Source organism: Diplotaxodon limnothrissa, linkage group LG6, assembly GCF_057381915.1.
Source record: "Diplotaxodon limnothrissa isolate DT_005_m linkage group LG6, D_limnothrissa_male_GT1.1, whole genome shotgun sequence".
NCBI classification, from domain to species: Eukaryota; Metazoa; Chordata; class Actinopteri; order Cichliformes; family Cichlidae; genus Diplotaxodon; species Diplotaxodon limnothrissa.
Window position 1 is genome coordinate 15,029,816 of NC_140601.1, and position 27,037 is coordinate 15,056,852.

Genomic DNA, 27,037 nt, shown 5'->3' on the forward strand with positions numbered 1-27,037 from the left:
CCCCAGGCGGCGCTGCTGCTCCTGCTCCCCCGGGGAGGAGTGCCTCTGCCGCGGGTGTGTTTCGCGCAGCGCCGGAGCATATGGTTCGGTTCCCGTGTCTGCAGCACACACTTCCGCTACCACGTGAAAACAAATACGTCATTTCCTGTTGATTAAAAAAAATTAATGCACCCTCAAACGATCCTAAGGTCATAAAATGGTCCGGAACGAGCAGCGGGCCAAGCTGCTGCTGTACGCGGGAAATTAGTCTGCCTTTTCCGGGTATCTGTCTCGAGCAGGCCGCTGGAGAAGGTGTGTATGTTCCAGCAGGCGTCACATGTGGAGCAAGGGCGCCACCCGGTGGACAAATAAAAAAATTACAACTCTAAGGCCAGTACTGCAAGCGGAAGCGGAAACATAACCGATCACGATCGATTTGACCGTAATTTTTTTGCCGTGAAAAATAGCGTTTATAATGGGTTTCAATGGAGCACAAATCGACCACTAGGACCAATAGTGTAAGTTTATCGCTAGCTTAGCCACTGAAGCTAATTTCCGGAAGTCATACTGAAATTTTAACAGTAAATGTGACCGAACTTTTTTTTGCAGACTTTCGCTATATTCCATTCAACACTGTGCAAATGGCATGTAATCGAAATTTGAAAATAGCCACAAATCGACCCAAGACTCTCCAGGACTTTGACGAGTCACAGTTTCTTCGCTGTTGCTATGGACGTTGCCATTGCCAGATATTCATGGGTGACAGACAGGGGGAAGGAAAACATGAATAAATGAGTGCAGAACGATAATGAATGCAGAGGAATGGATATAGGGCATGAGGGGTCACTGAATGGTTTGATGAGTATGAAAATGTTGTGAATTATCATATTATGTGACAGTGACACTCAGCTTAGTGCTGAGTGCTGTGTGGCAAAGCAAACATCACAAGAAAAGTATTGTTTAATGCAGGTGAGGTGAATTCCACGTGTCCTCGTAAGCGTTTGGCAAAGTCGTTTTGCAAAAGTGGACATGGGAGATTTTGCCTCTCGGCTCTCAGATGCAAAAAAACAAATGAGCTAATGTGTTTGGAGGAATGCTGCGTGACACTCAGGGAGAGTTTCTGAGGTTTCGGATTTAGCTTGATGTTTGGTGGCACTGAAGCTCTTCAGGGAGCTTGTGATGTTCCAGCAATTTACAAGCACACCGTATGTTGCTTTTCCTTTACATTGTCACTCATCTGCAATTCTGTCAATCACACTTCAACACTTGGTCAACTCCATAAACTCGGGAAGCAGAAACTCCTCCTTTGGTGTTTGAAAGCTTGGGTTTATGTTTACTGCTCACCAATATCGTGACAAATGTTTTTTTGATACATGGGAGTCAGTTACAGCTGCAGTGAGCAGAAATCTAGAAAGTAGCTGCACTTCTTCAGCACTTCCACAGATGCTAAAAAAATGTAGCTTCTGAGTTTGAACAGTGAAGTTAAGTGGACGTGCTAAAATCTGTAGTCTTTTTAATGGCCAGTAGGCTAGTGACTCCTGTGGTTGCAAAAAATCACCTGTCTTCTGTCTAATTGATGTCTTCATGTCTTCGTAGCTTTCAGTTCCTCTGGTGGTGTAGTAGTAGATAATGTTGGTTAGCAGGTCAAAGAGCGCACGTTCAATTCTAGCTTGAAAAACAAGTCCCATTTAGGTTTGGTTCCAAGAGGAGACACAAGTTATGCCACCAAGAGTAAGAAGCGTGCATGCTCCTGGTGCCTGCTCCAGGTGCCTGCTCCAGGTGCCTGCTCCAGGCCCGGATAAATGGGAAGGTTGTGTCGGGAAGGGCATCTGTGTAAAACCTGTGCTAAATCAAACATGTGGAGCCATGTGGCGACAGCTTGGGGAACAGGGAAGCAATACGAAAACCCCTTTTATATTAAATTAAAGTCTATTTTGTAATTACGATTTTTGTGTTTTATTTGCCTCGTAAGTCAGATGTCACTGTTGAGCGTAGTATACTTGTGAAGTCAGAGGAGAAAGAAAAAACAGGATTTATTCTGAGTTTTGGAACGGTGGAGCCATTCATGCGTCAGTGCTCGATTCTTGTACATGACGCTGCAGTGCATTCGCGGATAGAGCCCGACCGTGCGTACGGTTAATGTAGCGAGTGACAAGGACACAACAATGGCTGCGCAGTTGAAGTTGTACAGTTTTGCTACCGCACTGCTGCCGTGTTGGATTGTGAAGTCAGGGTTAGTGTGGCTGCCCTAACCTTTAAAGTTGGAAGTCCAACTTAAGAACTTGAGCTGAGATTTGCAACCAGCAATTCAGAAATTCCAACTTCCGATTTGAAATGGGTGTTTCACACTTAGTGGGTGAGCAGGTGACCACATGCCAGAGAGCAGTAGGCCCGGGTCTGAGTCCAATCCGCGGCCCTTTGCTGCATTTCTTCCCCTCGCTCTCTCTCCCTGCTTTCCTGTCTATCTACACTGTCTCTATCCAATTAAGGCTGAAACGCCAAAAAGCTGTCTGAGCACTTCCTTCTTTGTGGCAAGCCCCTCCCACCCAACGTATGTTTCTAATGTACTTAAACAAAGTCAAGGCTGACTTTTGGCTCCAGGTGGCTCCTAGCACACTCTTGTTCTTCCTACATGCACCTTACTTCTAATATATTATTTTATACTCTTTTTACTACTCAGCAAAATTGGACTGAAGACATAAATGATTGCCAAAAGTCTTCCACCACAGCTAAGATTAGGACTGAAAGTCCAGAAAGGACACAGGAGTGTAGTTCCCTCTTACGCAGCTTGAATGATAATAAACTGAAATGTTATCGTGGATTTTGTTGTCATTTTGCCAATGCCAGCTTTAAATGAGACAAGCAGGCAGTAGTGTACTTATCTCCTCTGCTCCTGTGATTGGCTGAGACTGCCATCAGTCACCCTAAAGCAGGGATGTCAAACTCGTTTGGACCAGACCAGTAAATTCTCTTTTATATCAATGTAGAGGCATTTAACTGCACACTTAATCCCTGAGAAATCTTATTATGAGAAGTGCAAATTTCAACAGTCCGTCTCAGTTTGTCTACATTACAAATGTGGAAATAGACAAAAGAAGTTGAAAAACAGCAACTTTAGTATCATTTAATTGTCTATTACTTTACTGTGGTGTAGTATGAACGGCAATGAGAGAGGTCTTTATCAACAGGAAAAGTTCAACATCTATGATGAAGCCTTTTAGTGGACCAGAATGAGTCTTCGCCAGGCCAGTTCTGGTCCTTGGACCTTATGTTTGACACCTCTGCCCTAAAGTTTACAAGCACAGCTTCATTAAACGTGTTCATTTTGTTGCTTTAATCAGTGTTCAGACTCTCTGTCGATGTGTTGATCCTTAACCGTGCCTCACGTGGTTCGAGCGTGTGAGCATTTTGGCCATCCTGCTCAACTGCGTGACTCTAGGGATGTTCCAGCCTTGTGGCCACACCCCTTATTTTCTGCAGGTAAAGCACGCTCACACACACATAATCTGAAATTGCAGACTAATTATATTCCACTGTCACACTTCATTATCAAGGGTCTGAAAAGTTTTTCCAATAACATTTTTCTTCCCCCCCCCCCCGCTTAATCAGTTAATCCTCTGGGTCTCCGTGTGTGTGTTTGTGTGCAGGCTTTGGATGATGGCATCTTTGTGTTCTTTGCTGGAGAAATGGTTGTGAAGATGGTGGCTCTCGGGGTCATAGGTCAGAGCGGTTACCTAGGCGACACATGGAACAGATTGGACTTCTTCATTGTTATAGTGGGGTGAGTGCTTGACAGATGCGCACGCAGCCGACGCGCACTCACACGCAGGCGCGCCTGACATTAAATATGAGCCAAGAGTGTGTGTGTCTGTGTGTGTGCATGTGTGTGTGTATGTGTGTGTGTGTATGTGTGTTTTGTGTAAAGCTTAGACACTTGTTTAATGCCAGTTAAATGTCAAGCGTGTGTGCGCGCGTGCTTAGACATATCAGTGGAAGTGTGTGTGTGTGTGTGATAGCTCCACAGAATGACAATCGTATCATTCGGTCATGAGAGACACAGACCTCGGTGATTGGTAGTTAAAAGGCTCTGTATCCCGGAGTTCTGCTAGAGTCCCTGTAGGCGTTCAGGGTCTGCCAAGGTCAGGCTGATCAGGATGCCGGTGACACAGCGGTGGCTTTCCCTCTGCGCAGAATGCTGGAGTACTCGCTGGACGGACACAACGTCAGCTTATCAGCTATCCGGACTGTTCGAGTTCTCCGCCCACTGCGAGCCATCAACAGAGTTCCCAGTGAGTCTTTCTCCTTTTATTTATTTATTTATTTTTGTCTTACCCCCCTCCCCTCCAGCATGCAGCTCACACAGAAACTGGGTTACTTTATTGTCTTTCATGGCTTTGACTGTACGTCCGCACAATGGGCTGAAACTGTGAGGCTGATTTAAAGTGCTGACTCAACCTTTGAAAGTGTGCCCGCATACAAGCTGGGTGAACAGTGCAGGAGAACAGTCGGGACAAGAGGACAGTGCAGCAGGTTAAAAATCCTCAAAGAGACCAGAGGGGAAACAACTAGGAGTCTTTTTTCCTGAGAGTGCAATTCAGCTGATTGATGCCTCGAAACAGAAGAAGTAGAGAAGGCTGCTGTGCAGGCCCGGGAGAGCATCACCAGAAAGCTTTTGGCGATATGTGCAGGGTGTAGACTCCAGAAAGCCACTGGCTGTTGGAAGAAATGTTAAATCTGATGATTTTGTAGTTTACGAAAACATGTCCAATCAGCTTCCCGCTCCCCTTTAATTGGAGCAGAAAGGGCCGTGATTCCTGCGCGGCTCATCCGATGTGGAAACACCTTAGCTGAGTGTCAGCAACATCGTTAGTCACAGCCGGGACGATGAAGAACGTGTCACCGTCCTTGCACGCTCTGACTAGATTGTAAATCCCACTTCATTTCTTTAACTTCCCGAGTTACGCACCTGCTGCAGCTCGCCCCGTGATGGATGCATGTGTAAATAAATCAGGACATTGTGAACAAAGTCATGCGAATCATTGTGATGCTTGTGTTGTTCTTGATAGCTCACCGCACAAGTTGGCCAGCCAACTTTATGTCTTTTTTTTTCTTTTTACTACACTTGGTGACCTTGCTGCGGCTCTCATTGAGTTCTTGTAAAATCGGAGAGTGTTTTTGAAGTAGGAACGAGTAGAGAAGAAGGAAGGAGGAAGATTTTGTATGTGCTCTCTTTAGGAGAGTGGAGTAAGAGCCAATTATCAGTGTTGCCATTCAGCTAATTGCACTGCCTGCGTTTTGTGCAGAATACATAAAGAGTCCTGTCTGGCCAACATTTACTGTGACTGACATTTTGCTAAAGTTTGCATTGACTTATTGCTGATCTTTGCTTGTCTGACTGTCTACCCTTCTGTGTTTATGCTGTGTGTGTGTGTGTGTGTGTGTGTGTGTGTGTGTGTGTGTGTGTGTGTGTGTGTGCACTGATAGGTATGCGCATTCTTGTGACCCTCCTGCTGGACACACTTCCTATGCTGGGAAACGTGTTGGCGCTCTGCTTCTTTGTCTTCTTCATCTTCGGCATCGTTGGCGTACAGCTGTGGGCGGGGCTACTGAGGAACCGCTGTTTCATGGGAGAGGATGTGAAGATGTGAGTTGCTATAGTGACCAGCCGATGTCACAGCACGAGTTGCGCCAGCTTTATTGCTCCAACCTGTCAAAAGTTTGTTCACAACTGATCAGCTTCTCTCTCTCCTTACTCGGGGATTGATATCACAGATGGGCTGATCTTGTTTGTTCTCTAATCAGCTCCGTCACGGAGGTGCTACATGCTTCCCGTTGGACACTTTGAGCATCAGGGATCACAAATCAAGGGATTTGGAAGGCTAAATAAATTTAGGGAGCTGTTATTCAGTGGCTGCCTCCGAGCGGCTGTTTCCACAGTAAAACCATCTGAGTTTGCTGTCACTCCGGTTCTCCCCCACACAATCCTTCATGTCACGCTCGATCACAGTCTAACTGATGATGTTACCGTCACTCCCACTCCCGCTTCCCGCTCACATGTTCACAAACATGACCACATATTATCACACCACATCAGATAACGTCTGTTTCGCCTTCTTAGATAGCAACTTGGACAACAATCAGTGATGGTGCTGTGGTGACGCATTGTTGTTGTGCCAAACATTCACTCATTTGATAATGAATTTGTGGTTCTTGCCAATAACTAACTTTATTTATACGGCAGCTTTACAAAGGAATCTGTGGTGATGCTGGAGAAGCAAAGACTGAAATTAATCTCTAGCAGCAGCAGCCTCGACCAAAAGTGCTCAGTGTCCTTATCTTAGTGTCTGTACAGTATTGTGCAGAAATCTTGAACCACCTCTTATTTCTTTATAATTTGCTTTCAAGGAGCCAGAATTTCTTGTAATTTTTAAAAAGTGGTCCATGAATCATACAAGTGAACTCAAGGGATGAATCAGTGTTTTGCGTACAAACAGCAGACAACTTATCAAAGACCCAATTCTAAATTGTATCTTTACACACTTTGTTACTAGCAGCCTGTCACAAAAACACATTATTTATTCCTATTTCTTTTCTAAAGTCTATGTAAAATGCCAAAGATAACACAGCTTGTGATGCATGAAGTAGTATTTTTGAACCACCAAGATCCCAAAGAGCTGTTAGCTGAAAACTTAGCATATCTCGCCGTGGTGTGCAGTGGGACCTTAAAAAATTGAGGAAACTGCACACAAGTGGAGGACCAAAGAAACAATGACTTGCCTGTAGCAGACAGTGTTTAAGATATGGTAAAAAAAATCCAAAGTCCACAGGACCTAAGAAATGCATCTGGACCTTCAGGTGATCCATCTACTGCTCACTAAAGAAATGTTCTCAGGTAGAAGGTGGATGTCAGATCAGGAGAAAGAGGTATTTGGTAATTTTTGGTTTCATCAATATGTATGCAAAAGGTCAAGATAAAGGTGCAACAGTAAGTGTCTACATGCATGACAATGATCCCAAACACACTGCTAATAAAAGCATATCTGGATAGAAAAACACATAATGAAACAGCGTCAGTCATGGATTGGCCTCCCCAGTGCTCATATTTCCTATTCTCCTAGCAAAAAATCTTTAAATGAAGAGTTACTTAAGAGTTGCACACTTAATGTACAACATCTGTATGAGGAAAGTCAATATGAAGGAGTTAGCTTTAGCAGGAGCCCACTGGGTCTGAGCACCTGGTTTCTAAATTATGGTGGTGGGATGTAAGGTTTATAAGATAATATATCCTAGTGCGTCCTCTTTAAATTCATTATGCATACGCTGAAGTTCAGAGAACCTGAAACAGATTGAGTTACCAGGGTCAATACTTGGTGACTTGTCGTGGGTCGAGTGAATCAACTTGAAGAAAAAATATGAACTCACAGTTTAGAAAAGGCAGCAAAGCAGAGGGAGTTAAATATACACCTTATTAAAACTGAATAACAATGATAACACACAATAAAACCACAGTGCAGGAAACAAACAAGCCCCCGTTTGAGCTTTTTAGGGGTATTTTTCTCCTTCAGTTACAATTATATAACATATCCATCACACTGGATGTAAAAAACATGACATGATCCACTGGCTTGAGTTCTCCGGTTCTGAAGCTTCTAGTTGAACATTTTATGGTAGATCTGATGGAGGACTGGACATTAGAACAAATGCAAATTAAAAGCACTTTCCACTTTTTTCTTCCTGAAGGCTACTGACCGCTATCAGCTTCATCTCCTTCATATCAGTTCTTATAGAATCTGCCTGGAAGCTAAAATCTGAGTCATGCTGAAAAAACACACGTTGAAACTCTGCTGCTCTTTGACTTTATTAAACAGCTGTGGCATCACCCAGCAGCGGGATAGAGGCCCTCCAAATTGCGAGCAATTTACGCAGGTGGCACAGCAGCGTAACTTCATTAATTATTTGCATCTTCTGGTGTGTCATTGTGATCTTACGTCGCCTTATTAACCTAAATGTTTTCTGCTCAGCAGCTGCGCAGATTCGCAGCTTCCACAGTGAAACGATTGGGAACAAAGCGTTCGTGCTCAGGATGGATCTGGCACCTTCAGAGCTGTCAGGGATACATTTTAATTTCAGCTGGTTTCTCCCAGAATCACTTTTTTTTTGTTTTTTTTACTGAGAGTTTTGCTGCTTAATGTAAGGACATTACTGCCAGAGTGGAATTTATCTGGGCGCTCATGGAGAGATGATAAACAAGGCAAAACACTGCCTCATTATGAAAACACAATACACATTTCATCACAACTTTAACTGAGCTCGTGCAAATATTAATATTTCCCAGATCTGCAAATAGTTATCAGCATAATCATAATGAGAAATGGAAAGAAATAACTCCTCAGCTGAAAGTATTTGGGTAAAGGGGCTAAACCTGGGGTGTTTTATTTTTCTTTGTGAGTCATCAGTGCTTCCTGGAGGTGATTTTGTTTAATCGTTACATTTTTTGAAATGTTATATCATCCAATCTTAAGCTTACATCATAAGTTCAAGAAGGCACGCAGCTCCAAGAGTCTGAATGCTCTGGCTTCTCTCTGGAGGAATCTGGGCGTTCAGATGGTTAAGATTGAATTCTGACACTGTAATTTTTACCAATAGAGTCGAGTGAGTGGATCATAGTTTGTTGTACAAGATTTTACAAAATGACATTTGCAAAATGATTTCCAGCTGTTTCACTTAATTTGCAACATAATGCGCACAGTTCAGCTGGAATTGCTTTCTGCTGCAGGAACAGCTCCTTTCCTTACCGTCTGCAGTAGTTGTTGAAGTTGTTAACCGACTCTCGCTTAGCCCACAAGTAGCCCACTGCACAGTATCCGGTACCATTTTAGCAAAACGAACCCTTCTCCAGTTTCATGTTCACTGTAAAGATTTTGATTTTTTCTGCTTCATAAACAACAAAATGACCTTTCCTAATAAGAAGTGAGGCAGCAGCGCTCCCCCGGGACCCTCCTCTACGCCACACATGATTGATTGCTTATCTCTCCAATGCACCCTCCCTGGCTTTTTTTTGCTTTTTCCCTTCATCTGTGTTTCCCTCTCTGTTTCCTCATTTCCTCCTTTAGCACCTCTGTGTGTTTCACACAGTCTTTCATTTCTTTCCCCAAGAAAACAGACCTTTGAAGGAAACAGTAGGTCAATAAAATGATTAATCTTTTTGAAAACCATTCGAATCCAACCCAGCAACTCAGCGTTTGTGTTTGAGGTCCGCTCCGTGTTACTCGTGCTTGATGCTGGCTTACTCGTGAGATCTGTGCAGCCGGGGCCAAATACAACTTCCTTTCTGCCATTGTTCAGAATTAACTTCATGCAATTTAAAAAACACAACACGCACACATGTACACACACATCCATGAGCCATAATGGGAGACATCTTTCTTCACGCAGTTTTGTTGTCATAAATACCCACTCTCACATTACACTCATTACTCTGCAGCTGAAGTAGTTACCAAGAAATGCACTGTTTACTTCAGTTTAAGTATCATTTGACAAAAACAGTTTAATCATTTTTGAAAAGATGATTTTGAAAGAAATGGTATGTTATTTGTTTGTTGGCAGTAAAGAAAACAATCAACATTTTTTGTTGTCCTCTTATATTCGGTTATGCTTACACGAAGCGAAATCTAACATCTGTTCACTCATGAAACTTCTTCTTCTTTAGGAAATATAACATTTCCTTCCTGAATGGTTACTATCGGCCCGACGGCACAGACGACCACCCTTTCATCTGCTCCATGGAAAGAGAAAACGGGATGCTCCGGTGCTCTGATGTGCCTCGTCGCCGAGTAGGCAGGACTTCCTGCTTGCTGGATGCTGGGGAGGCCCTACCAGAGATGGGCCTTAGAGTAGATGAGCCCGGGTCTTGTGTGAACTGGTATCAGTATTACAATGAGTGTCGTGCTGGGGAATTGAACCCACACAAAGGAGCTATTAACTTTGATAACATTGGATATGCCTGGATTGCCATTTTTCAGGTAAATGTCTCCAGGATTAATCGCAGGAATCTGATTGGTTACCATGAGGTGCACACTACATATTGCTGTTGTTGACTGTGTGCATGTTTTCATTCAGGTAATTACTCTTGAGGGTTGGGTAGACATCATGTACTATGTCATGGACGCACATTCTTTCTACAACTTCATCTACTTCATTTTCCTCATTATAGTGAGTACATGCTTATAGCACAAATGGCCACACACACATCCATATATATACACATAAAAAATTATACTTATTGTATGTGACGTGTGTCGTCCTCTGTAGGTGGGCTCCTTCTTCATGATCAACCTGTGCCTGGTCGTAATAGCAACGCAGTTTTCTGAAACGAAACAGAGAGAACATGCCTTAATGAAGTCAGAGCAGCGCGCCCGCCAGCTCCATCAGTCGGCCTCCACGCTGGCCAGCGATAGCCAACCAGGGAGCTGCTATGAGGAGATTATCCGTTACCTGGCGCACCTGGGCCGTAAGGCTTGGCGACGGCTCTCCCGTTGCTACGCTCAGACGCGCGCGCGCTTTCGCTGCTCGTGCGCGTGCCACAGAGAGCAAGGTGGCGGATCTGCCAGGGGCGGTGGGGCCGGGGAGATGAACGGTCTCGCCCACCGGCACTCAGGCCACGCCCCTAATGACTTGTCACACCTTCATCAGCTTTATCATCATCATCACCAAAACCATCAGCCTCAGACTGACCCCGCCGTCAGTAATGGAGGCAACGGCTTTAATTATCCCTTCATAGCGCCCCTCTTCAGTCACCGGGATGCAAAGGACCAGGACCAAAAGAGGCTGGTTGCTACGGAGACCGGCAACAGACTGCCGCAGCTGGTGCTGGAGCACGGTGAGGATGAAGGGATGTGTGTGAATGTTTGAAAGTGTGTGAATCACAGTGTCACACTCTGACTATGTGTGGAAGCAGTGAGTGTCCAGGATTAAAGGCTTTAAAATTCCCATAGACTGTATGTAAAAGATGGACATGATGAACATTTTCCATGAAAAGTGTGACGCAAACCAGAAACGGGAACTCTTTTCCTTTGAACCAAAAGTTTCAACTCTTGAAATGGACATTGAAATGTGTTGATTGCTTACAAATTAGCAGTAAGGAAGCACTTTTACTTTGACTGTGAGCATTGTCGATTTCCGGTTTGTGCTGCACTTTTTCAACTTCCACTACAACTTAGAGAGTAAGTGGCAACTGTTTGCAGGCCAGCAAAGCAATCTGTTAGCGACCAAAGTAAATGCATGGATGTTTTGGGAGGAGTACCACGATTTCACCTGGAGGAAGACAGCAACTTCCATCCAGCTGGGGAAAACACATTTTTCCGTAGTGACTGGAGCTTGCTAGGAGGTTGCAGACTGGTCTCTAGGCCTGTGTGACTGAGGCCCTAGCAACTGTCATCTTGGTATTTTCAAACCTGGCGTGACGAGTGTGGGGTGGCTCTGAGACCTTTATTATCATTGGCTTGTGTCTTGGTGAAGCATTTCTTACTTCATCCCATTTTTTAACCCTAATGAAAGACCTTAATTTACAAAATGTCATCATGAGTTATTAAATAAGACTTGAAACTATCAACTGAGCCTGTAATCTAATCAGGACAGGGATCATCACAAGCCAAGGGCAGTTTTCCAGTAGATTTCCTTATGCCATGTACATCTTTTTGCAACCATAACGCAGGTTTAAGACAGCTCCACATTGGCTTCAGTTTTCAAACCTGGAAAGTACAATAAGTCCATCTTTTAATACAGTCTATGATTACTCCCCTGTTTTGCTGTTGTTCGTTTGAATAATCTTTGTTTTTGTTTAATTTGAGAAATGATCTCTGGCAGTCCCAAATTAACCAAGAATACATCTTCCCACTTGCCCTCAGCTGTATTTCAAATTCAGATCACTTCAGATTTATTTAGCGAAACTTTGATATCTGTGCGACATTCATCACCTTTAACACTGCGCAGGCACATTTAATTTTCTTTTCGGAGCTCAAAGCAGTATGATAAAAGAAGCAGAGCCACTGTCTGTTACAGTCTGAGCACATTTTTATGCACTGAAAAGGCGAGCAGAATTCAATAACGCTGTGTGTCCCTTATACAAGACGACACTCAGAGGTATTATAATTCAAATTCTTGTGGCTACACTGAACATGTAACGTATGCAAGTTCATGCAGCAGCCACACGCTTCCACTATAATCAATATGGCTGGCAAATCAGCTGCGTAAATGTGTAAATGCTATGGAGAGCCACTCTGCAAACAGAAAAAAGACCAGCCTCCTCTTTTTTTTCCTTGTTCTTTTGCAGAGTGTTGGATCATAAAGTGTTCATATATATGAATGCTTTTTATTTTGCCAGTACCAGCTGGCAGTTTCATAGTAACTTTATACCTTACGTCATCCACTGCAGTCTGTAGTCTTACCCATGTCGCACAAACTTAGTGAAAAATGTGAAGTTTCAGAGCGCTGTGCAGACACGACACAATCCCGAAACAAAACTCCCCGTCTGGTTTCACCTCTGCCTCACACAGCACTGCAGGAGCTAAAAGATAAGCTTGTGTTTACCGTAGCCTGAGCATTATCCATGTAATGAGATGATGTATGTGACAAAAGGAGGACCATATGTTTACAGCAGTTTTAAAATGCCATGAACAATCATGCTGTTAAAAAACATCAAGCAAGTGCCGTCATTCCTCACAACAGCAAAGCTTTGAGAAAAAAACTGGAAGATCATTCAGATGATCTGTTGTACTATTCAAGCCTAAAGGTTGAAGTGTCTCCAGACAATTGATCCAAAACATTTCTCACCGGTCTAACCTTTTTATCTACATCTTCTCCTTTGTGGGGCCTTGCGTGCTTGATTCCCTGAAATCTCTGTGGAGAGATGGGATGCAAATATTCAGGAAGATGACTTGTAGCAGAATACTGAAGATCTTTTAACAAGATTCTTTGCCTTATATGGGATAACCTGAAAACCTTTGAAACTATGCATATTTATTTTCCCACATCGACACATCGAGCATTGCTGAAAGCAGCATAAAAATGCAGAACTGTGCAAAAGTCTTGACCCGTCCGTTTTTTTTAAAGTGGTCTTGAACAATGGTTCTCTGGGCTCTCTGAAGATCTTTCAAAGTTTTTATTCAGACTAAAAAGAAAAAACAAACCTCATTTCAGATCAGTCCTAGCACCTGACCGTCTTTACAGGAATTCTTTCTTTAAGAGCCTGATCATTCAGGGATGAAAACACCTAACTCAAGAGATGGACCAGTGCTGGATCTGTGCATTTCAGACAACTTAGCAATGAGCCATTTTAAAACTATATCTTTAGGCACTTTAGTTAAAGCTATGAGAAATGCCAAAGATAACACAGTTTGACAGTCATAAAATAATATTTGTGCTCCAACAAGAGCCATTAGTCAAAAACTTGGCATATCCCAGCATGGTGTGCAGTGTATCCTTTAAAAATGTCTGGAAATGGGTCAAGTGCAGGACAAAAGAAGAAATGGCAGGCCTGTCTACAGCGGATGAACAGTGTCTGAAAGTTTTGTCCTTAAGAAATGGGAGGGAAGAAAATCCAACAAAGACCAGACACAGGACCTGCGAGATGTATCTGGACCTTCAGCTGATCCATTTACTATTCACTGAACCCTCGAAATGGTCTCAGTGGAAAGATGGCTGTCAAGAAGCCATACTTAAGGAAGAGAAAGAGAGAGACAAGACTGAAGTATGAAAATTACACAAGAACTGGACTGTAAAAAATATGGTTCAAATCATCGCCAGGATCAGAGGAGGAGACAGAAAGAAATGAGAGGTGGCTCGAGATTTTTCACATAAAAAAAACTCTGCCAGACAATGTTGAATTACACATATAATTTCTAAGACAAGAACTTAATTTAAAAGCATACTCCATAAAACTGTACTCTCACTAAACTCGAAGATTCACTTGGGAGAAACAAAAATATACGCAACATCAAAGCAGCAGAGGCCAAGATATCCTGTCTTTTAATTCCCAGTATGAGTCATGTTCCAAAAACACATTGCGACTCCACAGCCCAGTTGGTAACGCAGCCTTTTCATTAAAATTTTGTTATCTCAAAGTCCAAGCTGAATTAATCCGGGTAATCCTGACATCATCAGGGTCCCCCCCTTCCACGGCTCCCTGCGTGTTTCACAGCACTTTAAGCATCCGTTTTCACATATCAGCGTTTAATACACTTCAGTGATGCAATAAATTCCGACTGTAGTTGGAGAACTTTGTAGCAGAAGTCATTCAGCGTGGTGCTACGTGGAAGCCACCCACATCTCCTGATTAGTGTATTTCCTGTGTATGTAGTGAAGTCAGTCATTTTCAACAAGTCTGCCTTGAAGGCAGTTTTATCTATATACGCGCGCGCGCACACACCGCAGAACGACCAGATTGGATTTACTATATCAGTCTCCAGTGAAACATGAATTTGTTGTAATTGTGATGACAAGTGAACTGCTCGTGCTAGATTAGTGTTTGTTGTTATGTCGTTGGAGCATTCCTCCGGAGTGCCTTACTAATGAATTCTGCTGAAATCTTACCCCCTCAAGCTTCCTCCACCCTCACAAAACGCACATGCATACACACACACTTGAGCATCCTTGTTCTAATAACAGAGCTCTCCGTCTGCACAAAGCAACCCCCCCGCCCCCCACCCACTAGCACAGTGGTTTCCATGTTATTGAATTTTTGTTTCCCAGAAATGAAAAGAAACCCCTCTCCTTTGCTGAGCCGAGAATATATTAAATGACAGAGTGTCTGCATACAGAAGCGACGTTTTACTCTACCCTCGTGGATGCATGATTGATGTGGCCTCTCCTCTGATCTCTGTCTGTGCAGGAGGCTCTGCTGGGCATCCGGCGTTACTGTTGCCGGGCGAAGTCCCCGGAGAGTCCTCGGTATGCCCGTACTGCATCTACTACAACCAACTTAGTGACGGCGAAAATGTTAACGAGCAGCCTGAAGAGCAGCGCCACGGCCACTCGTGTCACAGTAACAGCCCGTGTCACTGTAGCAGCTCGTGCCTCAGTGACGCGCAGCTGTCTGAGCCAAAGAAGAGGCTGTGGGAGTGCGGCTGGGCGAGGCTCAGAACTAAACTGGAACTTATTGTTGGCAGCAGATACTTCAGCAGAGGAATCATGATTGCCATCCTTATTAATACTCTGTCGATGGGCATAGAGTACCACGAGCAGGTAAGTGTGCGCACGTGTGTGGGGTGCGCGCCTCTCGCAGATTGGCTGCGACTACAATTTGATTGAAAAGTGATGCGCTAATCACCGTGTGCGGTGGAGTCAATAAACTTACCCTCCAATCAACACTTACAGCAGCGAGCATATGGGATCGCGGAGAGAGTGTGCGCATGTGTGTGTGTGAGAGACTGTGTGTGGGTGTGTGCAGGCATGTATCAGGAGATGGAGAAACTCATAAGACCTGAAGTGTTAATTAAAGCGTGACCCTGGGACAGGACGGGGGTGGGGCGGGGAGGGGAGGGGGGCGGGGGCAGAGCGAGGAGAAGCGAGTGGATGAGTGAGGTGGAGAGGGAGGACAGATCTGACATTGTGATTGGCTGAAAGGCAGCGGGAGATTGTGTTTGGCCTATTTCCTGAACAATATGACAAATCTGGATGGCTTTAACTTCTCCGATAGCTAAAATTTAAGGATGAGAGCTGCCCTATTTTACCTATTTTATCCCTTTTGGCCCAAAATCAACAAAGAAGCAATGCGAATGAATATAATAAGTGAATGCATCCATCTTTTATCATCCAAAACTGTGACATACGCAAATAGCTTTACAGTTTCTTTTTGCCAGTGTTTCCTAATTTCAATCAGGATGACCAGTGCTGTTTATTCTGAAAAACCCTCTGAGAGCAGCTGTGTGTCATGCAGATGGCGCTGAGCATGCTCAGAGAAGCAGTTTCTCATGTGCACTCATTTGTTGGTTTAAGGAGCAGAGCAAAAGAAAAAAAAAAAACGGGGTCTATGTTCTCTGTAATTTCAAGAAATGTCACCAGCTTCAATGATTTATTTCTTTCATGTACTTTTACTGTCGTAGTTATTGTACGACAGCAGCTCTGTGGCTCAGAGGTATAAACTATGTTAGACTTTATGCAGACTACTTGTTATTATGATTTGTGAATAATATTAACTCTTGTGCTTTGTTGACGTTGGCTTGACTTCGTCTTTGTTTGGGTCCCACAAACCCAGCTGCTGGGCAGAAAATATAAGATGTCAAATCCAGAGCGTTTGCTGTTAGCATGTTTTCCTGATCTTGTTAAAACCCAGCAATAATCCTGTTTAGTCTAATCTAACACAGTATGTAATACAGGATTATCTGTATGCACCGTACTGTGTAAAAGTCTTGAGCCACCTATCATTTGTTTATATTTTCCTTCCAAGGAGGAAGACTTTATTGAAAGTTTTAAAGAGGTCTTGAGCAACACTTGTTCAAGCTTTCTGAAGGTCTGTCAAAATCTTTCAAAGATCCACTTCACACTGACCTCTGAATCATTCAAGCATACAAAAAGGCATCTAACTGAAGTGATAAACCAGTGGTGTGTGTACACGTAACAGTCAAATGAAAAAATAGCAACCTAAAACAGATGAAAATCAAGCAAAAACCCAACACAGGACTTGAAAGTTACATCTGGAACTTCAGTTGATCCATTCAGTTGATAGCAGGACCAGCGGGCATGTGGTGGGGAGGTTAATCAGAATCAGAATCAGAATCAGAATACTTTATTGATCCCTGGGGGAAATTATTTTTTGTTACAGTGCTCCATTTTAAACCAACATTAAGACAAGACAGACAATACACTAACTAAGAATAGTACAATATATACATATATATACATACATACATACATAAGTCACTTATAAATAAATATTTGGAAAAGAAACATGTGTAGTTGTAGCAGCAAACAGTGTGTTAAGTGGATGCGTTGTACAGGGAGATGGCCACAGGCAGGAATGATTTCCTGTGTCGTTCAGTGGTGCTTTTCGGTAATCTCAGTCTCTCACTGAACGTGCTCCTGTGACTGACCAACATGTCATGGAGTGGGTGGGAGGTGTTATCCAACATTGTCTTTATCTTGGACAGCATCCGCCTCTCCGACACCACCTTGAGGGAGTCCAGCTCCATCCCCACAACATTGCTGGCCTTACGGATCAGTTTATTAAGTCTGTTGGCATCTGCGACCCTCAGCCTGCTCCCCCAGCATGCAACAGCATAGAGGATCGCACTGGCCACCACAGACTCATAGAAAATCCTCAGCATTTTCTGGCAGATGTTGAAGGACCTCAGTCGCCTCAAAAAATAGAGACGACTCTGGCCCTTCCTGTAAAGTGCTGTGGTGTTTTTAGCCCAGTCCAGTTTATTGTCAATGTGTACTCCAAGGTATTTATAGTCCTCCACAATGTCAACACTGACCCCCTGGATTGAAACAGGGGTCAAGTGTTTCCTGGTCTTCCTGAAGTCCACGATCAGTTCCTTGGTCTTTGCCACGTTGAGCTGCAGATGATTCTGCTCACACCACGTGACAAAGGAGTCGACCACAGCCCGGTACTCTGTCTCATCATCCCTGCTGATGCATCCAACCACCGCAGAGTCATCAGAAAACTTCTGAAGATGGCAGGTCTCTGTGCAGTGGCTGAAGTCTGTGGTGTAGAGGGTGAAGAGGAAGGGGGAGAGGACAGTCCCCTGTGGTGCCCCTGTGTTGCTAATCACCTTGTCAGACACACACTGTGGGAGACGTACATATTGTGGTCTTCCTGTCAGGTAATCAACAATCCAGGACACCAGAGAAGCATCCACCTGCATCGCTGCTAACTTATCACCCAGGAGGGTCGGCCTGATGGTGTTGAAAGCACTGGAAAAGTCAAAAAACATGACCCTCACAGTGCTCGCCGGCTGGTCCAGATGGGTGTAGACACGATTGAGCAGGTAGATGATGGCGTCCTCTGTTCCGAGACGAGGCTGATAAGCGAACTGAAGGGGATCCAGATGTGGTCTTACTATGGGTCGCAGCTGGTCCAGGATGAGCCTTTCCAGGGTCTTCATGATGTGGGAGGTCAGTGCCACGGGCCTGTAATCCTGGGGGCCACTGGGACGAGGCGTCTTTGGTACAGGGACGAGGCATGATGTCTTCCACATCACCGGGACCCTCTGCAGACTCAGACTCAGCATAAACAGTTTATGAAAGACTCCACACAGCTGGGGGGCACAGGCCTTGAGGACAAGGGGACTCACTCCGTCTGGTCCAGCAGACTTGCCTGAGTGAAGTCTCCTCATTTGCATCTCAACCTGGTATTGAGTGAAGGTGATGGGTGGGGGAGGGGTGTCAGGAATCTCACAGGAGGCAACATGTGAAGAGAGAGGCTGGCACAGTGGTGTGGCTCTGGATTCCAGGCTGACTGCAGGTGAGGTTGTGGGGGTGGGAGCAGACACTGTGATTAACTGGACAACTCGGCGGCCAGTCGGTTAGACAGAACAACAGATCTTTATTTGGCGTTAACAGAACAAGACCATACAAGTCAAGTCTCCATGGCTTTACCCTGTTCCTACATACATGTGCTGGGGTTAGTTAATTGCCTGCGCCAGCCTGTTACAATGGTAAGGTCTTTCTGAACAGATGCACGGAGAGCAGCATGGACTCACGGAGACTGTCCAGCTTCTACACTAATAGGACAACATCCCACTAGCGTTGCTATACCACAATAAAAGGGTGTTAGACGGTGTGGGATCAGCTTGACAGAAAACAGAAAAAAAAGGAGAAACATCCAAAGACGGGCTTTGAATGTCCTTCAAGAAGCCCCCGAGAACTTTTCCTGAAGACAACTTAAAGAAATTAGACAAAAGCTTGTCAGAGAGTTCAGGCTGTGGTGAAGAATAAAGGTGGTCATGAACGATTATGTTTGTACTGCTATGACTGTACAAACTCTGTTTTTGCCCATTTTACACGTTTTAATAAACTGCTGCACCTGTTTCCCATTTTCCTGGCAAAATATAAAGACGCAAAGGTGGGCCCAAGACTTTTGCACAGTACTGTGTGATATATTGGAAAAGACGCCTCATCAAGTGTGTGCGGGGCCTGGTTGAGTGTGCAGGTGAGGAAGTCCTACGTGGCATCATTTTAAAGATTAGTGATGTGCGGATCGATCCTGAAATATCGATTCCTCCGATACCAATCATTTATGTTCTAGAATCGATTCTCACATTAAAATATCGATATTTTAGTAATTTAGAGTAAATTTGTAGTTTATCATTAACAGGAACACAGTGGAAAGAAACTATAACATTCGGATTGCCTACATTCAAAGGAACTACTTCCTCTTCCGCCTTTCATAGTCATGTGCGAAATACGGCTGTATAAATGTCTCGCAGCCCCTTGGCGTGCGCACTCACAACAATGGCTGAGCGTAATTGTGCGGATGTATTTTACCTCCACAAACAGCTGAGCCGTGGTTTGCAATAAATGTGGCAAAAAAAGTGAGGTGTTGTGGCCATACTTGCCAACCTTGAGACCTCAGAATTAGGGAGACATTCAAAAGGGCTGTTTGGGCGGATAAATATATTTTACAGGGTTTATTTATCGGATAAAATACGTTAAATGTCACCGTTATTATTGGCCGGCCCGGAAACAGCGGGGGTGTCCAAATTCAGAGGCTGCTTCCACCTGAGGACCGGCCTTCGCGGTCTAAAGAAAGCCGGGTAGTACGTCATGAGCTCCCTCGGTGAAGTGAAACTCTGCCGTCTGCTCCTTGCTGTCTAAAATATAACCGGAAACTGACGTAAACTCTTCTGTTTAATCAGTTTTCTGTTTGACGTTTATTCAGCTGTGTGAAAACCCCGGAGGAACCCTCCCGAGGGAATAATAAAGTTTAATTTAATTTAATCTAATCTAATAACTTTAATCTCAGCCAAACCGATTTACTCACGAACAAATAAAACACTGAAAAAGCCAAACAAGAACATTTTTAAGTTATCAAAGTGACTTGTACATCATGTTTAACCCGAGTGGTGAAAGACCGCGGGGGTTTGAAGACGATGTGTCGGTCGGCTCAGATATTTGAAGTTTACACGGCTACATTCTCACCTGAAAATATGTTAAAAGTTTTTTTGCGACCCAGAAAGAGAAATAAGAGTAATATTAAAACTAAGTCGCTGCCGTCATTGTTGGAAACTGGAATTGGCTGGGCTGCGCTATGAATTCTGTGATATGGTTTTTCAACTTTGTTGTCCGGGTGGAAAATCTGGAGAAAGGTGGGATTCTCCCGGAAAAATCGGGAGGGTTGGCATGTATGGTTGTGGCAACATCACTAACCTTGTCAAACACCTCAGAGTAAATCATATCACAAAATATGACGAGCGTATGTTGAGGCGAACTGAAGAGGAGGAGAGGGACAGGTGCTGCTAGGGTGAGAGTCTCTCACGGAGTCCTTTAGTCCTCCAGGCAGGCAAGGTGTTCAAATAGCACACAACTTTAGTTTTTTTATTTCTATATGATGAACTCTGCATTATTAAGTGATAAGAAGAAGGTATTCTGATGTCCTGTAATCATTATGACGCTATAATTTGAGATACAATAAATAAAATCCGTTTTGTACAAAGTATCGGTATCGGATCAGTATCGTCGATACCACCCTGAATATTACTTGGTATCGGATCGGAAAGGAAATCAGTGGTATCGCACATCACTATTAAAGATGGGGAACATGATTAGAGTGCTTATGAAGTGGAAATTTTGGACTTTTGAAATCATTTATGCAAACAAATTACCACCAGATATTTATCTGTGAAAACGATTAGCACACATGGTATAAGTATGCCTTCAAAAAGCTTTCAAAATACTGTTTTGAAATTATTTTGCATGGTTGTGGACGAGTTTTTGTCATGGTCTTGTTGAACTTTTTGACCACTCTTCCAAGCAAACTGTTTGACGGCTTATTGCTCGTTCTGCCTGTTTCATAACATTTTAACGGGGTTCAAATCTCTTACGACAATTATCCTCATAAAAGGTCCCCTTCAGTTTTCCGACAGATGCCTCGCATTATCTTCAAGCACTCTTTGATGTGATGGAGAGAATTTGGCGTTGATTTAATTACTACAGGCTGCCCAGTCAGCAAAGGCAGCAAAGTGACCCCGAGCACTAATATTTCCACCGCTACGCTTCTCCTGAAAAGATGTCTTTGGTCTGCACCAAATGTCTCTTCTGTTACTGTAGCCAGTCGTCTCTGTATTTGTCTGTCCGGAGCACATTTAGTCCAAAAGGGCGGGTTTTGCCTTTATGTTCACCAGCTCAAATTTAGGCGACTGCACTCCTAAGAACATGCACTTTCATACCAACTTACCTGCAAATTCTTTGCAGCCAAATGACTGCTCTTTACAAAGGAGTGTTAGGGACACATTGAGAAAAAATATTATTGATCATTTTGGAGATTAAAGCCCTCTGCATAAAGCTTTGTGTACACGAGAACGTGAAATCGTACTGCAGAATCAGTTTTAGTTACAAGGAAATGATTTCTGTTTTATCACATAAACACAGTGAGGTGATGCGTATAAGGAATGTGAAGCTGTATCTGGCCAGAAGGAAAAAACCCCCACACAATATTGACCAGATGAAATAGCTGGCAGTGGACAGATGCAAGGTTGTCGACAGTTACAACCTCATGCAGTAAAGAGGATGTTGTATCACGAGACACGACAAGACAGCTGTTTAAGTTGTTTCACTGACTCATCTGCACGAGGCTTTTGTAGAGCCTCGGCAGCTATTGTGAAATGTGATCTCCACATTTTGGGTTTAATCTTAATTTAATAGTAAAATATCAACTACACTTTATTTGGCGATGATGTCATGAAGAAATTATGGTTAGTTTACTATGGCAACATTTGGACACTAACAGATTACACGCTCATTGTAATTACAGCTCAGCCTTGTAGCTCATCACATGAAGTACATCCTTGACTGTGTATAAGACACGAGCGTGATTAATAACTCCTGAATCATGATGGCTGAAATACCTCAGTTGCACTAATTAATGTTTTGTTCTTGTGTCCAGGCATGCAAGAGATATTGTTATATCATGTACTTACCAGATAGTGAATTATCTCACGCTATGATAATACAAACGCCCTTATAGTATTCTGTATAAAACTCCTTGCAGACTCGCGTGGATACCCGGACGATTTTCTGAAGGCTTTGGGGAGCTTTCTCGATCTTGGCATGATGACAGCACTTTAATAGCAAAGACAGCAGCAGACCCTCGATATCAGACAGACAGGTTGAGACAGGCTCCATCTGTGATTCCCTAATCATTGGCAACACAGATTTTAGTGTCATGCTTTTGAAGGGTTGACAAATGTAGGACTCTACTTATTTTATTTAACTTTTTCTTAATGACAGCTACCACTAAGGTAACGCCTAACATAGCCTAACCTAAAAACATCAGAAATTAGTACATTAAATGGACAAACGTGTTGGGCCACACCTCTTAATTGTCACGGTCCGGGGCAGCGGCCGTGTGGAGAGTGGAAGGAGGACTCAAAGCGCAGCACTCATTCAGGTGTGAGGGTGATTTATTGATAATAACAAACATAAAGAGGAGATGGCAAAACAGAACTACGGATGAACTAAACTGGGTGAAACTACACAAAGGAGTGGCAAACCTGAACACGAAGGGAGAACAGCAGGGAGAGCACGCAGAGGATTTCACAGGGTAGATGCAGAGTACGCAGGGTAACACAGAGGATGAACACAGGTAGGAACACAGACGACGCGACGAGGAGCAGAGGAAATCACACGCTATAAATACACAAAGAGACACTGGGAAATCACACACAGATGGGGGAAACAGCTGGACCTGATTAACCTGACGAGACAGGGGAACACTAACACCAGGGACCAACAGAGGGAGCACAAACCCAGAACCCAGTGTCTAAAATCCCAAACACAAACCATCCCAAAACAGCCATGAATAATAATGAAAGTAATAACAATAAGTACATAAACATAAAGTCACTGAGTCATGGTCGCAGGACCATGACAGTACCCCCCCCTCAAGGGCTGGCCCCCGACAGCCACAGAAACACACCACCAGATCCGGGCGGGCGGCAGGGGGCCCAGGACGGAGGGACCGGACCACGACCACGGACGGAGGCCCCAGAGTCCCAAAACAAAGATGAACACAAAACCCACAGGGGAGCAGAGTCCAAAGCACAGTTCAGGAGGCCGTCCACGAAGAAGGCAGCGGCGGCGCGTAAAGAGTTCAGGAGGCCGGCCGTGCGGAAGGCAACGGCGGCGCGTAAAGAGTTCAGGAGGCCGGCCGTGCGGAAGGCAACGGCGGCGCGTAAAGAGTTCAGGAGGCCGGCCGTGCGGAAGGCAGCGGCGGCCACACAGGCGATGGCGGTCCGGGGGCCGGCCGTGCGGAAGGCAACGGCGGCCACTCAGGCGATGGCGGTCCGGGGGCCGGCCGTGCGGAAGGCAACGGCGGCCAGTCAGGCGACGGCGCTCGGCCAGTAGCCTAGCCAGCGGTCCAGAAAACGGCCGTTTAGCTCCAGACCCAAACGAGGCTGGGCCAGGCGAGGCTGAGGGCACGGAAGCCGGGACCGCAGCAGGCGGAGATGATGATGCAGACACAAAGGCTGGACCAGACGAGGATGCAGACACGAAGGCTGGACCAGACGAGGGTGCAGACACGGAGGCTGGACCAGGCGAGGGTGCAGACACGGAGGCTGGACCAGACGATGATGCAGACACGGAGGCTGGACCAGGCGAGGATGCAGACACGGAGGCTGGACCAGACGATGCTGATGATGCTGATGATGGACCAGACGATGCTGATGATGCTGATGATGGACCAGACGAAGATGAAGATGAAGCCGGACCAGACGAAGATGAAGATGAAGCCGGGCCAGGCGAAGATGAAACCGGGCCAGGCGAAGACGAAACCGGGCCAGGCGAAGATGAAACCGGGCCAGGCGAGGATGAAACCGGGCCAGGCGAGGATGAAACCGGGCCAGGCGTGGATGAAGCCGGGCCAGGCGTGGATGAAGCCGGGCCAGGCGAGGATGAAACCGGGCCAGGCGATGAAGAAGCTGCAGCTGAAGCTGGGCCAGGCGAAGCTGACGCTGTAGCTGAAGCTGGGCCAGGTGAGGATGAAGCTGGACCAGAATCAGGCGAGGATGAAGCCGGGCCAGGCGTGGACGAAGCCGGGCCAGGCGTGGATGAAGCTGTAGCTGAAGCTGGGCTAGGCGAAGCAGACGCTGAAGCTGAAGCTGGGCCAGGTGAGGATGAAGCTGGACCAGAACCAGGCGAGGCTGAAGCTTCAGGCTGAGGCGTGGCAGTAGCAGGTGGTAGCGCTGCAGGTGATGATACTGCAGGAGGCGGCGCTGCAGCCACAGGTGGAGAAGCAGCCACAGGTGGAGAAGCAGCCACAGGTGGCTGGACGGGATCCTCGGGCCCCCCAGCAGGCGAAGCAGGAGGCTGGACGGGCTCCTCGGGCCCCCCAGCAGGCGAAACAGGAGGCTGGACGGGCTCCTCGGGCCCCCCAGCAGGCGAAGCAGGAGGCTGGACGGGCTCCTCGGGCCCCCCAGCAGGCGAAGCGGGAGACTGGACGGGCTCCTCGGGCCCCCCAGCGAAAACAGCCGCAGAACCAGTGGGCACCGGGGCCCCCGGCACACATGAAACAAAGCCAGTAGGCACGTGGGCCTCTGGCACACATGAAACAAAACCAGCAGGCACGTGGGCCTCTGGCACACATGAAACAAAACCAGTAGGCACGTGGGCCTCTGGCACATGTGAAACAAAACCAGTAGGCACGTGGGCCTCTGGCACACATACGGAGGGCTGCAGCTGCGCAGAGCACTGCCCCTGCTCAGGCAGTGACAGCCCGGTGCAGTTCACAGCTGGCATCTTGGCCACCAGGGGTCCAGAGTAAGCTGAGGGCAGCAACCCCGCCTCTGGGGAAGCCCCGGAGTGAGTAACAGTCACTAATGTTGCCAGCTGTTGAGGAACAGGTCCGTAATGTAACAGTTTGTCTCCCTGCTCAGAAACGGCGGTGGAAAAACAGTGTGAAAATTGTGGCTTAAGGGAGGCTAATGGTTGAGCTACAGACTGGGAAGCTTGTGGCTGGACACAGAACTGAGCCGGAGAATGGTGATAGAGTCCTGGCTCAGAAGGAGCGGCAGAGAAACAGTCTCTCGGTTTCACAGAGGGTCTGTACACGCCCACTTGCGAAGGGTCCGTTACCACGAAGGTGGGTAAGCGATCCGAACAGTCTCCCATCCCGCTCTGGATAGCCCCAGAAAACAGAGTCTCGGAATCTGGGGAAGCCAGAACATGTCGCTCGCTCACCGCCTCGGACTGCTCGGAAGTAAAAGCAGACGGGGGGTGAAGACCGAGGTCCAGAAGGAGGAACTCCCGCTCCCACGAACAAAGCGAGCCCAGAAGCCATGGGAGACCGGTCACCAGACGCTGTAGCCGCCTCTCTACAGCGCGCTGGGACGTGCCACCCGGGCTTTCCAGCCACAGGTCGATCAGCTCCTGTGTGGCATCGATGAGATTTTCCCGTAGTTCCCTGGATGGATTAAGCGCTGCTGGGTCCATGTTGTGGTCGCGTCGTACTGTCACGGTCCGGGGCAGCGGCCGTGTGGAGAGTGGAAGGAGGACTCAAAGCGCAGCACTCATTCAGGTGTGAGGGTGATTTATTGATAATAACAAACATAAAGAGGAGATGGCAAAACAGAACTACGGATGAACTAAACTGGGTGAAACTACACAAAGGAGTGGCAAACCTGAACACGAAGGGAGAACAGCAGGGAGAGCACGCAGAGGATTTCACAGGGTAGATGCAGAGTACGCAGGGTAACACAGAGGATGAACACAGGTAGGAACACAGACGACGCGACGAGGAGCAGAGGAAATCACACGCTATAAATACACAAAGAGACACTGGGAAATCACACACAGATGGGGGAAACAGCTGGACCTGATTAACCTGACGAGACAGGGGAACACTAACACCAGGGACCAACAGAGGGAGCACAAACCCAGAACCCAGTGTCTAAAATCCCAAACACAAACCATCCCAAAACAGCCATGAATAATAATGAAAGTAATAACAATAAGTACATAAACATAAAGTCACTGAGTCATGGTCGCAGGACCATGACATTAATCACTTAATCTTAGTCAGTTGACACAGGTGTATAAAATCAAACATGTGGCTGCGCTGCACAAACATTTGTGAAAGAATGGATCGTTCTAAAGCGCTCATCGAGTTTGAGTGCGCCTAAAAATTAACTGCTCACCCCTGATATGTGTAGATGACCAAGTACTTTTGTTGTTTATGATGTGGGTTTTTGTCCCCCAGAAGAACAAATGCTGCATATTACGATATTACAGGGTTACAGATAATTTTATGAAGTTCTTCATTATAAAATAAATAATTATATTGGAACCCAGTGAGCATCTTTAAGACCGATATTTGCTGATTTAAGAGTCTGATAATTCTGGCAGAGGGTTCTTCCTGTTAAAAGGGAGTTTTTCTTTACCACTGTCGCCAAGTGCTTGCTCATATTAGTTTTCTCTGTATAATTGTAGTCTTTACCTTACAATATAAATCCTTTGAGGCAGCTGTTGTTGTGATCTGATGCTATAATAATACAATAAATTTGAACTGAACTCAAATAAAAAAAAATCAACATATCAGCCAGTATTATTTTTTTCAGACGCACAAACCATGAACAGATTTCTCTAACAATTTTTACGTGTAATCATCATTTATGGGTCCCTACTTAGATAATATGACAAAGCAGTTTAAAGCACAGTCGTGTTTTGTTGTGCTGTTTGGCTCACACATATGGTGTGACGCTAACGCAGCAGCCTGCACGTCCTCCTTCTGCTCTCCCTGCTTTCATGTCATCTCTCTCAACTGTTACGATAAAAGTGGAAAACAGGGACAGGCCTAACAGGGAATTTCCCCTCTGGTAGATAAACGATGAAATATTAACGTTTG

At 45.4% G+C, this 27,037-nt stretch overlaps 1 protein-coding gene across 2 annotated transcripts in view; it reads left to right on the forward strand.

Annotated features, from left to right (window-relative positions):
* Positions 1-27,037, forward strand: part of LOC146630311 (voltage-dependent T-type calcium channel subunit alpha-1H-like) — a 63,548-nt gene that overhangs the window by 11,348 nt on the left and 25,163 nt on the right. For both annotated transcript variants that reach the window (XM_085355744.1, XM_085355745.1), the window contains exons 2-9: positions 3,366-3,459; positions 3,627-3,760; positions 4,171-4,268; positions 5,464-5,623; positions 9,689-10,001; positions 10,099-10,191; positions 10,291-10,858; positions 14,867-15,219. In XM_085355744.1, coding sequence (XP_085211870.1) covers positions 3,366-3,459; positions 3,627-3,760; positions 4,171-4,268; positions 5,464-5,623; positions 9,689-10,001; positions 10,099-10,191; positions 10,291-10,858; positions 14,867-15,219 — 1,813 coding nt within the window. The remainder of the gene's footprint in view (positions 1-3,365; positions 3,460-3,626; positions 3,761-4,170; positions 4,269-5,463; positions 5,624-9,688; positions 10,002-10,098; positions 10,192-10,290; positions 10,859-14,866; positions 15,220-27,037) is intronic.